General features: G+C 38.2%; 1 protein-coding gene across 4 annotated transcripts in view; it reads left to right on the top strand.

The window, feature by feature from the left end:
* The window catches only part of LOC138000807 (structural maintenance of chromosomes protein 1A-like), a 172,116-nt gene extending 160,145 nt beyond the window's left edge, over positions 1–11,971 (top strand). For 3 of the 4 annotated variants that reach the window (XM_068847459.1, XM_068847457.1, XM_068847458.1), the window contains 2 exons: positions 9,817–9,927; positions 11,804–11,971. In XM_068847459.1, coding sequence (XP_068703560.1) covers positions 9,817–9,927; positions 11,804–11,866 — 174 coding nt within the window. In that variant the 3' untranslated portion in view covers positions 11,867–11,971. Of the gene's footprint in view, positions 1–8,919; positions 8,982–9,816; positions 9,928–11,803 lie in introns of those variants that run through there. The other variant, XM_068847461.1, reaches the window with a different exon arrangement.
* The last annotated feature ends 4,270 nt before the right edge of the window (positions 11,972–16,241 follow it).

Below are 16,241 nucleotides of genomic sequence, written 5' to 3'. Positions count from 1 at the left end.
TTATGGCCTCAATAGCCAGTGGAACACCAATGCTGGCTAACAGAGTACCAAGAAAACCGCCTGATTATCTTTGTTGGTTTTATATGAAAGGCTTTTTCCATTTGTAAAGCATGAAGGAGGTCCTTTTTTTGTTTCATGTTTAACATATCCTTATATGGGATTTTGGCAAGTTGACTGGCACCCTCAGAAGCCAATCCTGACAAAGCTGATAAACCAAGGGTCTTGCCAATAGTTGGGAGCAGACTGTGTGCCCAATGACAAAGTGGAAGTCAATAGGCTGCCTCCAACTTGCTTTCTGATGTTAGTTTTAGCGAGTTTTATAGCCATGCCCTTGTTTAATTGTCGGTTTTTCTTCAATCGTTTGACACAAATAACGTGTCTGAACCGCTTAAGGTGTCATTTGACAATTTCAAAACAATTATTTCCCTGTTACGATAAGCCTTGCTAAGATTTCTTTTCTGAGTCAATTCTTGTATATATTATATGTTATATAATTTTTCGGTTATAAAACATATATGATTAAAAATCCGTTTAACACAATCACCAGTTCATTCCCTATTTTATCAATGGTTTCTTCATACAAAACAATAGCATGAACACTGAAATTTTGTGTTGAATTTGCTGACAAACAATACCGAAATGTCAACTGTTTTGGGTCTCGTGTGACTTTCTCTGTTTGAAAAGACAGATGGAAAAATATGAGCGGAAACAGGCTAGTACTTACCTTAAGCTGAGTACCAGAGTTACATTGTATAATCATTTTTTCTCATTGCATGAGACATCAGATCATTAAAAATACGTACCTTACTATCACTTTCATACTCTAATTCAGGGTAGAAAACACCATTACCGTATTCCAATCTACAGTTACACAAAGAAGATCCGTGTAATGAAAAATTTCCATTTTATACGGAGTTGTAATTCTTCATGTCTGAACCATTTGCATTACGATAACTCTTTTTGAGGTACACAAAGACATATTTTACATTGTCAATTGAAGCTGAAATGTGAAAATAACGGCATGTCCTAGTAGGAGCTGAAATTTCATACAGCTCTCTCAGGTATTTCCACTTTGACTCCTTCATAAATGAGCTTACAAAACTGGAATACAGACTGTCTTTTGGAATCATTTTAGGCAACCATAGTTCAAATTTGTCTATAACAACCCTTCCATCATCAGTACTGTTTGCCATATGAATTAACTCATTGTCTTCATTGAAACCGATGTTAAATTGAAGCTGCATAGGAACTAGCATTTTACTTTCCAATTCTTCAAAGAAGCTGAAACGATTCAAAGGGATGAATGATTACATTGATATGTTTCGCTCCTCCTGTTTCATCTTATTAGTCGCTTGAGAAAGCAATCTTCGAGACTCAAAACCAATGTTGTTAGCCACTGTTTTATTATTAGTGTCCAAATAACATAAGCTATTTTTACCGACTGATCTACTGAAATCATCAGAGTACTTTAATCGATTTTTAACAAAGGTTACATTATGAAGATTATCAATATCATATCAGTCTTTCCAGCTGATTTGATCATAAGATGTTAATCAAACGGTGAGATCCATTTATTACTGTTATACGATTGGCTGCTGCATATCCTGCTTCATCTGCTATTTTCTGAAGCTGAAAACGAACTTCAAAACCATTTTACCAGTCAAAAAATGAAGATGTGTCATTAATCGTAACTTTGTATCCGTTTTTTTCTTGGTGTTGATTGATACCAGGGGCTGGGATGACATCGTCCAACTGAAAACGGACAAGCTCTTTTGTTTGCAAATATTCACTCGTTCTAAAAGCCAGTATATTATTACATTACATAATTTTATCACTACATGATGTATTGTGGTTCATGGCTTGTGTCTTTATATTATTGCTTAAGTATTCTACGTCTTCTTGTTATACTGCTGCTAGATATCAAACAATTCAAAATCATATCAGAGCTTTCTTGTTGTTGTCCCATAGGTTGAATTGGCATCATTTTAGGTTGTTTTGTTGACCCTTGTCTCATTTTAGAAAGCTGTTTCATAATCAAATTACCAGACTTTTCAGCAACTATTTTTCCAATTTTATCACCAGTGTGTGAAACCCCTGAGTCTAATGCTTTTTTAGCAATTGGTTTGGTAACCCTTTTGAAAACAGCTGATGCAATACTCTTCATTGGTTTCCAAATGTTGTCAACAATGAGACCACTACCTTTATGTTGAAATACATATCGATCAAGCTGTGAATGGTAAACTCTTTTAAATTCATACGGTTTCATTATTTACTAATTGCCAACAAGCAAGCCGAGCAAAGACGCGAGGCTTGCGAGGCGGCCAGCTTAATGCCACGCGAAGTATTGCAGCAGGCAGAAAAATTCTCGATCGTTGTATGAAAACTGTAATGTAAGGCTACGTAGTGTAATGTAAGATTCCCTGGAGATTTTAGACCAATGAAACTACATGTTTTGATGTGTGATGTCATTAGACAAACTTGCATGTCGCGTCTGACTATTGATGATCTTGTGCTCGGAGATGAGTGAAAAACACATTTTTCCCATTTCCCTGGCCATTGTGTTGTGTACAGTTGCTTTGAGTGTTCTTTAATATTTTTTTCGAACCATCGTGTTCTATATTGAGTGAACAGGCTCAAACTAAACCGGCGTACGTGTTCTTATCGTCCGCTGTTTTCAATTTCGGATTTCATCCCGCGAGTAGAGCATTTTGTTTTTCGTTTTGTAACCATTGAGTCGTAAACAATTTATTTAATTTTCAAAGAAAAGATGTCTGCAAAGTACAAAATTAAACGATCAATTTGACTTGTAATTCATGGCTACATCTTGCAAAATAAACACTCTACAAGTGAAACAACTTTCTTGTGCGAGAGAGTTTGACTGCTGTCACAGCTGCCTTGCAGCCACCACTTGCATTCACCCTATCCCCCAAATAACAGAAACCTCTCACTGTTTCCACCTCTTCACACAACTCGCCCACCAGTCCCACTAATCCATCAGCTTTCTTCTTGCATCTTCGACACACAAAATCTCTCCCTAACCTCTAGGTCACCCTCTTTACTTTCGCGCATCTACCATGGATCCCATTTCCCACATTTCATACACAACACTGAATTTGCCTTTACTCGCTTCCCACAAATACCAGATGGATTTACCTTACTCACAGGCAGTTCACCTTCTGCCCCACTCACTACCACTTTTGTCTTCCCAAGGTTCAGCTTCAGCCCCTTGCCCTGGAATGCCTCCTTCCACGTACAGAACTTCTCCCTCAGTCCCTCCATTGTCTCACTCATCAAAACGGAGTCATCTGCACACAACATCTCACCCATCAAACCATTTCTCACACTCTCCGTAACCACATCAACAATAATCGCAAAAAGGGATCTGCAGATCCCTGGTGCACACCTCAAACTCCTCTAGCCCAACTCTGACTCTTGTCTTTGCACCTTCACACACACTCATCACTGCTCTCACCATTCCTCTTCCTCATTGCCCACTCCAATACCATTCTTGGGACCCAGTCAAATGCCTTCTCCAGGTCAACAAAGCACATATACAACTTCTTCTCCTTGTCTAAGTACTCTTCTTGTAACCTCCTCAAAATGAACACCTATTGTTCCCTTGCCTGGCATAAAACCGAATTGCATCTCGTCCACTTTCACCATACCCCAAAATCTCTCTAGCACCTTTTCTACAATCTTCATTGCATGCTCTAGCAACTTCACCCCCCTATATGCCCCACAACTCATTGCATCCCCTTTCCCCTGGAAAATCACTACCACAACACTCAGCGCCCACTAAACCGGCATTCCTCTTCCATTCTACACACCCTGACACAGCTCTACCATCACACCAATCCCAATCTCCCCACTCAACCGCTATCATTTCAACACCGAGGGTCCAGCAGCCTTTCCCGCTTTCATTTTCTCAATGGCCTTCACCACTTCTTCCTGACTAACCCTCTCAACTGGCCCTTCCACTAGTCCGCTTCCACATTCTGATTCCACTCATTCTCTTCATTCATAATTCTTTCCATGTGCTCTTTCCAGACTTTCCCTTTATATTTCTCACTAAAACGCAGCCTACCATCGCTTCCTGTCATGCATCTTCCTCCCTCAACATCTTTCCCATCCTTTTTCATTGACTTCACAAGCTTAAACACCTTCTTTGGATGCTCACTCAGCCCTCTCAGCTCCCGCTCAGCCGCTTCCTTCATTGCCCGATTCTTCATGTTCTTGTATCTGGCCTTGTTCTCCTCAGTCCCACTTTTACACATCTCCATAAGTGCATCCTTCTTTCTCGCTATCGCTTCCTTCACGTCCTCATTCCACATCATGTGTCCCCTTGATCTCTCCTCCCTTTCTTCTTCCCACATACTTCATCACATGCCTTAAACACCCCTTCCTTAAAACATTTCCACAAGTTCGGTGCATCAGCACTTACCAGCTCTCCTACTCTTCCTTCAAATCTTGCCCTTGTATCGTCTTCCTTCAGCTTCCAAACCTTCCTTCGTGCAATCACTTTCTTTCTCACCACCTTCTTCACCTTTTTATTAACCAGATCCGTGACCACCAACCTGTGCTGAAGCTCACCTGGGATGACCTTCACATCTGTCAGATACTTTCTATTTCCCTTTCCCACCAGTACAAAGTCAATCTCCGTCTCATTTTCCCCTGCGCTGTACGTCACTTTTCTCTTCTCCACTTTTCTGAACCATGTGCCACACACAACTCCTTTTCATCACAAAACTCTAACAACATCTTTCCTTCCACATTTCTCTCCCCAATTCCATTTCCTCTATGCACACCCTCGTAACCCTCAATCCGTTTCCCAACATGTCCATTAAAGTCACCCATACCCAATACTAGCTCACCCGTGTTGTGCAGATCCCACTCTCCTCAAATCATCATAAAAACGCTCTTTCTCTGCACCTGTTCTGCCACTTTGCGGACCATACACACAAATAATTCTCACCACTTCTTCCTCAAGTGCCCTCACTACTGTCATCACTCTGTTGCTCTTTTATTGCACCTCCACAACCTTCCACACAGCTCCTCCTTCACCAAAACTCCCACACCTCCAATACCATCACTATTCCCAGACCACCACAACTTATATCTCCTACCCTTCACACCCATAAACCGCGCTCCTTGTCCTCTCCACCTCACTTCCTGCAGACAGCACACATCCATCCTCCTCTTGCTCAGTTTCTCACACACCTCTGTACCTCTCCTGCTCATACTCGCTACATTCCAAGTCCCCACCCTCACCCCAAGCCGCTCATCAGCCTTCCCATCATTCTGCAAGCAGTGCTTGCGTTGCCCAAGGTCAGGGGTTTCACCTTTCTGTTTGTGGTAAGCAAGTGCGACCCACCCCAGCCTTTTGGCTGGCTGGTGCCCATGTTTCCTGCTGTCATCATGAGGGTTTTATTGGAGCGCATAGTTTCTACGAGGAGCATACCCTTGCTTACCCCCAACCTCGGTTTTTGGACACAAGTGGTCCCGAGACTAAAGCCTCTCCCACGTTTTTGAGAAATGTGGTGGAAAACTAGCTCAGGAAGGCAGGGACGCTACTCCCTGTGACCCCATATGGAGTCCCCTACCATAAGCTGATAAAACACAGTTAAATAATTATTTATAATTGGATGGTAGCACAACCGTGCAAGGTCATCTTTTGATTGACTTAAGTAGAGTCGAAGAAGTTGCCAACCCCGTGAAAATAAATCCGATGCCATTCCATATATCTATTTCACAAATTGGTATTTTAAATTTGACAGGGACCAAAATGAAATATTTGCTCAATTACAAATCGATATGAAAAATAAGAAAATAACTGGGTCGAAAGAGCCTCTTCATCACGCAGATGCAGCAACAAAATTTTACATTGATAACTCGATAGCCAAAATTCAACATCCAGGATCAGTTGATTTAACCCCATATTTAAAAAGGGATGGCTCTGTGGCTAAGACCAATGATCTCAACATGAATAACTTTAATATCAACAATGTAAAAAAAGCCTCATCTGGCCATCAAGCAGTGAATTTCACTCAACTAAACGACGAGCTGAATAACTACTTGCATACCTCTGGAGGAGATTTGTTGGGATTTACGATTAAATGATAATAAGATATTTCAAGTCGCCAAGTCAACTGTCAATAATGGACTAGTAAAGAAAGGGTATATTGATACAAAGTTGGATACTAAAATGGATAAAACAATAACCAATAATCTCAACATCAGCAATAACAAAATAATTAATGTAAAAAATGCATCGGATAACTTAGATGCTGTAAATTTACAGCAACTAAAGAATGGTGTTTCTGCTCTCTCACTTGCAGTGGATCAAGTGTATCTTTTAAAACAATGGCAACACAGCTTTAAAATCGAATCTGAATCTTAATAATTATTGGATTCACGCTAGGCACTAAGTCTGTCTTAGTCAAGTCAAGTCACCCTAAGTCCGCTTAAGCGTTCAGACATATCTAGAAGACAAATTCTTTCTGTGCAAAGCTGTCATCATTAACGACAAAAAAAAAACAGATAAGGTAAGTAACATCATAAATGTGGTGAGGTAGTCACGATCCATTTTAGCGAAGAAGTTGAGATGAAAATGAGACTGAGAAGCCGTAAAATCGCTGTAATTGCGACTGTTGTCTGTTTATTAATTTTACAAAGGTTGATCAGCCAAATAACCTTACAAAATCTTATGTTCCTTCGTGAAAGAATGATGGAAGATTTTGTTCAAGAGAGTGACAGCCTGCTTTTTCTGACTGCCCTACTTTTGAGCGTTCACCGAAGACGAGGTAATTTTCGGCACATGAGAAGAAGAGCGTGGGCCTGGCCAAGACCGCAGAACTGGGAATCTCTATCTGATAAAAACCACGATTTTGAAATTTCTTTGCTATCAGGTTTCTTACGTCAGCCTTAATTAAGTCATGTTTGAAACAGACTTAAGAACTGCTTAGGTCGTTTAAGTTTGCCGACACTAAGACAGAAATCACGCTTCTGTGACTTAGCGGTTCACATCTGTCATTTTCACTAAGTCGACTTAACAGATTATCAAGTCTAATGTGGTCTAATGTGAACCCAGCAAATAATAAACTGATCAATGTAAAAAATGCGACAGCCATTTCAGATGCTGTAAATTTGCAGCAACTTAATGAAGCTGCTTTGACAGTAGCTGGTTTTGTTGCAAGATTATATTTGAAAAAGGACGGCACAACTTTACTCACAGGAAATCTCAACCTAATTAATTACAAAATAATGAATATGAAAGATACGGAAAACAATCAAGGTGCTTCGACTAAAAGCTATACTGATTAAAAAAATAGGAGAGACCCATGTATCGTCGCATCAGAATCGAGCAAATGTTTTAAAATATGCAACTGATACCATTGGTGAGCTAAGCGATGATTTTGGGATTGAAGTAGACAGTCTCAAAACAGATTTCGACCAAATGCCACACAAGTTGATAAAAATGCTTTTGTAATTGACATCCTCAAAAAATCAGAAGGATCTAGCATATATCATGGACGTTGGGATCATCGCATTATACATGTGCAATCGAAATCTTTTTCTCCAGTACCCCAACTTTCCATGACGAGGCATTTAATAGCAGTCAAATATCGTTTTCTCCAATCAACATGAATATTGATTATCAAGCTGTCAAAAAGATTTCAAACCAATATCACTATATTAGAGCAATCTTAAATCTGTTGCCAGATGGTACTTCACGAAGTATGCAAAGAGGGTTATTTGTGGATTTCAAAAGCACATTTGACAATATCAGCCCAACAAAGTTGAGAATATACGCTGTCATATATGGTATCAAAAATGATGCTTTGCATGATTTGGACCCGAGTATTTATGATTGGGAAAAAGCTTATGAAGTATCGTCTTATGAAAAATTTACAATGCATATGTCGATCGACATGAATGGTTTTGATATATTAAAAACATCGCATTTTCTCTACAGTTATCTAAACACCAATTCACTATAAATGGAAATCAAAACGACGTCTTGCTTCAAATTTAATTATAAACTGCTAAACATTGAAATTTAGTATGGGTTTCGATTGTCATCACACAATTTTTTCGCATCAAATCAAACTACACAAAAACAGACATTTGATATAAATATAACATTACAAAACGGCCATTTCCGTGTCAAACTATTAAACAACGATGTGCCAAACGAAGAGCTCAATATCTTGATTAAAACAATTATCGAACCAAGGGTATAATGGATAATCCGGACATTTTCAACTGGAATGACATATCAAAACAATTATCTTTCGAGCAAGAGACTGAATTAAAAAAATTGCATAGGTTTTATCATAAGCAATTTTGGTGTTACAAAAATGCATTCAGATATTACAAAAACATGGATCTACTGTGTAATATTGGATTATTGACGGAATTGAGAGCTTATTTACGAGGTTTAGATTATGATGAAGAAAAGCTAATTAATCAATTCAAATTGACAGATGAACTAATCATAGATTAATCCCCTCCTAAATTGGACAGACATGTGAAACAATATAATAAAAAATTTATGACAACAGAGCTCTGATTTTATCACCAACAGCCTTTTCAACCTGAATCCCAATAATTAAGATAATAGCGGTTGGTCTTTTTTGATTTAGATATTGCAATGACTTCAAAGGGTAATTCCATTTTCTGAAACAACTTTCTTAGTATAAACGTAATAGATATCATTCGTTTTCTATTTGTAACAATTCGAGCATTTTTTAATGGTTTTTCTTGTTATAGAAATATTATGCTTGGCACTAAGTAGAATTAATACATTTTGAATATGATATTTGCGGTTGTATATCGATTTCTTTCTTTTCTATCCTATACATGTTAGTATAAAAGTCAATAAATTCGTTTTTAAAATCAGAGCCCTTTGTTTGACCACAGGATAGGCAAAGATATAATCCATGGATTGATTCAATGTTTTGATTATCACAACAGGCCTCAGGTATATATTAAACATTATCGCTTTCCAAATCTATATTGCAAAATGGACATTGGCGGAATATAAATTGTGTAAAAAATTTGTGAACAGATTTGAATTTTATATTTTGGATTACATTTTGATAAATTGCACGGCCCAGAACTTTTTTAGATTTACAATATACCAAGGCTGTAACCTTTTTTTGTTTATAGTTTTTGTATCTAGTTTCTGGGGACAACGTTGATAAAGTTTTTTAGATCGTGGCACTTGTTAATGATACAAGTATCATACAAGTATCATACAAAGTGGCACGATCTAAAAGTCTATGAGCAGCGATTCCGTATTTTTAAACAGTTTTTGTATCTAGTTTTTGGGGACAACGGTTGAGAAACAGATTTTTGTAAACAGCTGTTAACATGCTAGTTTGGGCCATTATGGGACTAAAGCTTAAGCTAAGATAAGCTTAGCGCTTTAGTCACCGTAACGTAGCTACGCTACGGCCCCTAACATCCCACTTCAATAACATTTGTGAAAAAATTTTGTAAAAAGTATTTATAATGTGCTCCATCGCTTACCTTTCAGGTAAGTTCTTCCCTTCATCGCACCAAGCTTCCTTCGTTCCGAAGAAACTTTTTTTTCATCCCCTGTGCTGCCAAAAACGCTGCCAAAAAAAACTAGCTTGACATACAGTGCCAGATTTTGAAAAGAGATTTTGAAAAACCTCGCTGTAAATAATGCCTGCCCCGAAGTACATGTATAGTACATTACTACTACCGAGCTTGTATATTTTTTAACTTTAAAATGACGTTAATCATCTAGTATGATCTGTGTGCACTGAAATTGCCTTATGTTTCTTTTAGGTGGCAAGGTACATTATCAATGAAACCAGGGAACACTTTCAGTGCATTGTTATCTCACTGAAGGAAGAATTTTACACCAGGGCAGAGGTTCTCATTGGAATCACTGCCGAGGTAGGGTAGTTACTGATCAGGTTGCAATCTCGTGGCTCTTGTCTTGTTCTCTTAATGATCAGGACAAGTCAAGTCCTGGAAGTCACTGGATGCATGAATCGCAGCCCATTTATTCCCAAAAAATGTGCCCGCTATTCTTGAGGCTACTGTCAACCTTGAGAGGTGTCTTTCAGAACATTGCTCGTGTTTTGCGTTGAAGCCCAAGGAAACTATGTACCACTGGAAAGCTAATAAAATGTAATATTTGGCAATGCCTTTAACTTCCACGTTTTGTATTTCAGAAAGCAAGCGCAAACACGAAGCTGACCTTGTCTGCTTTGCCAAATTAAAAGAGAATGTTAGCAAAATCAATAACAAATGTGACTTTGAGTTTTGATTACTGCGTAGCCGGGCGTGCTCAACTTGTCCTGGCAAGTTGGTCTGCTATGACTGTACATTGAAAAGTCGTAGCGAAAAGTACGAGTTTTTCAAGAGGAAATTGCGTTTGTCTTTATCCGTTTACTGTTAAGGACTTCCGGTAGTAAAAGTGAAAACACCAGCATCTCATAGAAAACTGTCGCCGAAATGTGATCTTCATCCAATAATAGCATTATCTGCAGAGTGGAACTCGTATTTATGCGCTTACCTAAATGCGTAGAGCACAACTTCGAGAACGAGTACAGATTGTAGTTGTTCTCGTGCGTGCACTCCTTGCCGACGCTAACATTCTCTTAACCCTTGCGTTAACACGGACATCTGAACAAACTGTACTATATCACTCAGGAGATAATAAGCTATCAAAGAGTGTGAGGCTTTTTCAAAATTCTAAATAGTTCTCCCGTGGCGTGCCTACGAAAAAATGCTATCGGCCAACTTTACAATGGATATTCTCGAGAACGAAGTAGAATATGGAGAAAGCCTCACACACTTTGTTTGCTTATTATCTCTTTGAGTGATATCGGTAGTGCAACTTGTTTGAATGTTGATGTCAACCCAAGGCTTATTAATTCAGCGGGAGCAGACAAGGTCAGTTTCGCGTTTAAGCGCCGCTGCGCTCGCTTTCCGAAATAAAAAACGTGAAAATTAAAGGCATTTTCAAATACTACATTTTACTAGCTTTCCAGACTGTGATAGTTTCCTTGGGTTTCTTTAAAAAGAACGCGAAAGACACCCCTGAATTCGAAGGTTGACAGCATCCTTAAGGCACCACATTCATATGGAACTCTTCTCTTTATTCCTGTTCCAGTTTAGGGTTGACAGTTTTAAAGGAACACGATTTTTTATAATAAAGTATTACACTGAAAACAGAATGCGGATGTTGAAAAATACTGTAATCATTTATAGTCTAGAATTTGAAGCCGGTCGGCAGCCTTGTCATTAGCCTAATGGGCTACCATTTTGAAAGCACACAGCCGGGAGAGGATTTATACTGTCTTCCTCTCCCTGAGTGCATTTTTTTTTTACTCGCCGCGGGCCTCTGTTAGTCTCGCTATCCAAGATGTCGGCAGATAATTCTTACCAAAACAAAAATACGCCTGCTTTGCAGGCTATCTTGCCATATTTTTTGCGCCACCTCAGTTCAAAAGAACTTGTGTTTTATGTATCTCGAGTAAACTTCATTTTGTTTATTTTGTTCATTCTGCTATCTGGCGACAACAATTACAAGATTCTATTCGATCTCTTCCGGAACGGAATAAAGCCCTGATGACTGGTCGACCGAAAATCCGTTCATCCTTATTTCAAAATACTCTCTCAATTTGCAAGTGATCATTGAATAGTATAAATAATTTATCTTGATATTTGTAGATTATATATCATCTCAGGAAAGGAACTTCCAATAATTAATTTTCCCCATCCGTCCTTTGCATGTTCCTCTAAGTTATCCTTTCGTTTTCAGCCTGATAAAGACTGCACTGTTAGTCGTGTTTTTACCTTGGATTTGACTGAGTATCCAGAGTAGTCTGCACAAATGAAGTCTTATGTGGATACGGACTGTTTTCCAACTTTTGGTTATCTGGCTGCCAGTATGGATTTTTTCTGTTTAATAAATATTGCATAAAATTAATCATATTTGTATTTTTGTTTTTCGCTCCTTCTGTTTGTTTACTCACCCTTTTGAACCATTTTTTGCGTTAACGATTCCTTTGCCCTTGTTTTCCTATTCAGTGATCCTTATAACTTACCCGCACGGAATGAATGCAGTAACCTATATCGACATTTATCTCCTCCCCTTTTCTTTCCCCACCCCCATATGGCACGCCCATCCCCTTGTTTTACTACGAAGACCACCGATCTGTGGATTGGGCCCAAATTAATGAGTCACCGCCCAGCCCACTTTCGCGGCTTGTAAATACAGTAAACACCCGCATATAAGAACACTGATTTCAGGTTTCGGGCTAATTGTGTTCTTATTTAAAGGGTGCTTAGTAAGAAATCAGCTTGAAAGTGTTCTTAAAATGTTCTTACAATATTATTGCTTTCACAAATACTTCAAATTGTACATTACTAAAGGTTTAATTGACATACAACCCTTTTTAAAATAGACTTCAAAATTTGTAATGGTCCTAAGTATTCTAATGCCCTTTCCCTTTATATTAAGAACATGTTTTTTTTATTTATTTATCAGGCTGAATTTGTTCCTATTTATGTGGTGCTTTATTGGCCAATTTTCAGCCTGATGTTCTTAATCCACTTGTTCTTATATGCGGGTGTTTACTGTAGTTCAGATTCTTGAGAGGTGTTTTGTTCGACGCTGCTTTTCAGGCCAGGGAACCTTTCTTGCACCCGAAGTAACAGCGAGTCCGTGGTTGCCCTTGCAACCTCTTCGCTGGACAAGAAAAATTTTATCCATTGCCCGACTCATGATTTTGATTTTGTTGTGGTTGCTCTGGTACACCTTGACGGCAAAAGCTTGGCTATTGGCAGTCACTCAATAATTCGGGCCCATTCCACAGATCTGTGTTTTTTTTTAATAAAACTCTGATGATTTTGCGGCCCTATGCCCCGATGGGAGCTATAAGGATCTATGATGATGAAAACCCTGATGAAGAAAGGCAGTGCCTTCCGGAATATTGGTTTTTCTCAATATATTCCTTCACCGTTTTATCAGCCTTGCTCTTTTTAGCTTTTTATTTTTTTTTGAAAGCCGATTAAATCTTCACCGTGGCTTCCAAAACGATATTTGTGGCTAGGGATAAGATCTTGCCGTTATTAAAATGGCAATGGTTTACATACTGCACATATCACATACCGTCTCGTGGCGGCGATTTTCAATTCTTTCTCTGGGGTGAGATCGGACGTCAGCCTTGAAAGGCGCCTCTGCACTACACGCATGAATGTGAAAGGAGGACAGACGACAACAATATGTTTATGTGCCATTTCGAAGAGAAGTTGGTTGTTAATTACATCTGTCGTTCTTCTATTATGTTTCGATACGTTGATGATGATGATACAATGATCTTCAATTTCTTCAGTATCTCAATAGCTGCCATGTAAACATCAAATTTTCTAGAGTTTGAAGAAAATAATGTGATTCCGTTTCTTGATGTCCTTATCAAACGTCATAATCGTACTTTTTACTCATGCGCAGCTAAGCGCATGAGGTATAAAATGCCCTCCGTTTCTTGTTTTCCGTGTTACATTAGTGCATGGAAATTTATGCTTGCATACGTTTACATACGTGACTGTAACTACGTGGGGCGGAGGGTAGGGGATTATTCAAAAAAATTAATAGCTGCTGAAAAATGTATTGTTGAGTCAGAAAAATTAATAGAAAGACTTAAAAAAAAGTATTAGAGTCTTAAAATATATGTATGCTTGGAATATCAGTCCATTTTGCATGACAAGATAAACAGTGCGTGTTTGAAACAAATCAACCATCCCTCTCACGTTTCAAGCCCTTATAAGTAGACTTGCCACAATTTCCCTGGAGAAAATGTTTTGGCGAGCGAAGCGTGATTTTTCGGACGCGAATCTACACGAGACGAAGGACTTTTGAAAGTCTAGCCCTTAATCTATGAGATGTGTCATTTTCTCTTGGATGTGCATGGTCGCGCCCGAATTAATCATCGCATCTTGACTGCACCTGTCAATCCGTTCAAACTTTGTGATTATAGTCGCGGTCGTACGGATCGAGCTGTTAGAATAATTATATCTTTTTCGATTGTAGAGCCAAATGTAAGTTGTTGACATTAAAGACAAAATTATATATTTTTTCTAATTTGTTTTACAAATAAACACTTTGCACGAGAGCGGGGATCGACATAAAGGTCAGGCAAACTGATCTCCATCAACAAGCCGGTCATCTCCTAGTGATCTTTGAGAACCTTAGAGCAGCTTTGAACGAAACTAAATTATGCCCCATTCACACCAAACCTTAAACATGTTTAGTTAAACACGGTTTTAAAGTGTTTCCTTTTTAAATCATGTTTACTGACTTTTGTCGACTACGAATTTAGTACAGGTCAAAGCATGTGTTGAAACAAACCTGAATCTCATGGAAAAGCCAGTCCTACATTTTTCTGTGACTGATTTTTATTTTGGTAAACCAAGTTTAATTAAACATGTCTTGTTGGTGTGAATGAGGTATAAGAATACCTGAGAAAAACTTATCCGACTTTTAGCAATGTGAGCTGTTCTTAGAACTACTGTTATTGTCAGTATGGGCATGCGACGAAGTCAAAATGGGGAATGGTTTCAACAATACAGCCTAGTCGTTGATATGCATTCTGTTTATTTGGTGGCAAAGGAATTTAGAGGATGCTTCAAGGGGAAATTCTGGTTTTCTGTGTTAGTTTTGTTTTACTAAGAGACCATTTATTTGCCAGTATTGATAACTTTGGTTCACATTTATGAAATGTAACAAATTAATTATCTGTGGCTTTACAAAGATCTATTTGTATCGCTTTTACATTCCTGAGTTAATTCAACTCGCAAATGACGTACAAACAACCCAGGTCCAGGAATTGTTCTTCCAACTAAAACTATTGCTGCTCCATACAGTCAAGGTAATGTTGAAGTATTTGGTACGGCAAATGCAGGCACACAACGTGTGGCAATGTCTCTGTCGGCACTTGTTTAAAATTTCCGAAATCCAATAACCTCTTCAGCTGACTTGGTTCAAATTATAAACATTGGGAATAATATGTATTCAGCTTTTTCACAATCATGCAAACAGGGACTCCTATTTTTGACAGATTTGCCTGTTATGGTTATAACGTAAGCTACATTAACTTTCAGTTGACATACAGTGATAGTATATAGTGCTTTGCTAAATAGTGCACTTCCTCTAATTGCAGACTTTCCTTATGTTATATCAATGTTAGCTGCCTTTGATTCTTTGCTCATGGATAATTATCATGCATTTTGTTTAACAGTTGAACTTTACACAGTAGCAATATACTGTCTGCCTAATGGGAGGTGTAAAATTTTTGATTCTCGTGGCAGCGATTTATTAAGTATGGGACCGGCAGGTACAAAACACACGGCACAGGTCATTGTTTTCCCAATACAGAAAGTATCCTAAACATTCATAAAAGCTAACCTTAGGCCTAAAAACTTTTGTTTAGGCCTAGTTAGGCCTAAGGTTAGCTTTTATGAATGTTTAGGATACTTTCTGTATTGGTAAAACAATGACCTGTGACCTGTGTTTTGTACCTGCCGGTACGTGACCCATTTGCAACATGTACTTCAATTGAAATAGATTCATTAATGAATTTGGTACAACAATTTCAGAATACATGTGCACAAACATCTGTTACTTATAAGGTTAAAATGTGTTAACATTATTAAAATGTGAAGCAACAGTGGAAGCATTGTTCATTCATTATATGTTCGAAACCAAAATTTTAGACCCTAGGAGCACTTAAATGATGTTCTTGCAAAGAATGTTCTGCTGTGTCATTTTATTCTATTTGTTTTTCCACCTCAAAGTCTCGTAACTATTGCACCTCTCAAACAGTTGATAGTATCATTGAGAATGGAAGAGCAATTTGTCAGAAAATGTTACTCCAGTAAAATATGTTTTTATTTCTGATTTTCTAAAGAAATTAGACGTAGGCCGCTGGCTATGTAAAAGTTATTCATAGAGCAAGATGTCAAGGAAATTTATCTTGTAATGTGGTTCCCAGTAAACAACAGCTTAAAACTGCCATTTTGGATAATAAGGAAAGCAGCACAGGCTTTTTGATGTGAATTTCTTTCTACTGCATTAATTGTGTTTTCCAATGGTATGCAAAGCAAAAGATGAGTTACCACGTTTTTGTATACAATGGTTCTGAACCAAAAAATGTAACAAAAGTATTTTCAAATGTAGATTCTGTTATTGATCTCTTTTG

The sequence above is a fragment of the Montipora foliosa genome, chromosome 4, assembly GCF_036669935.1.
Source record: "Montipora foliosa isolate CH-2021 chromosome 4, ASM3666993v2, whole genome shotgun sequence".
Taxonomy (NCBI): domain Eukaryota; kingdom Metazoa; phylum Cnidaria; class Anthozoa; order Scleractinia; family Acroporidae; genus Montipora; species Montipora foliosa.
The sequence above is the reverse complement of the archived record's forward strand: the minus strand, read 5'-3'. Positions and strand labels throughout refer to the sequence as shown.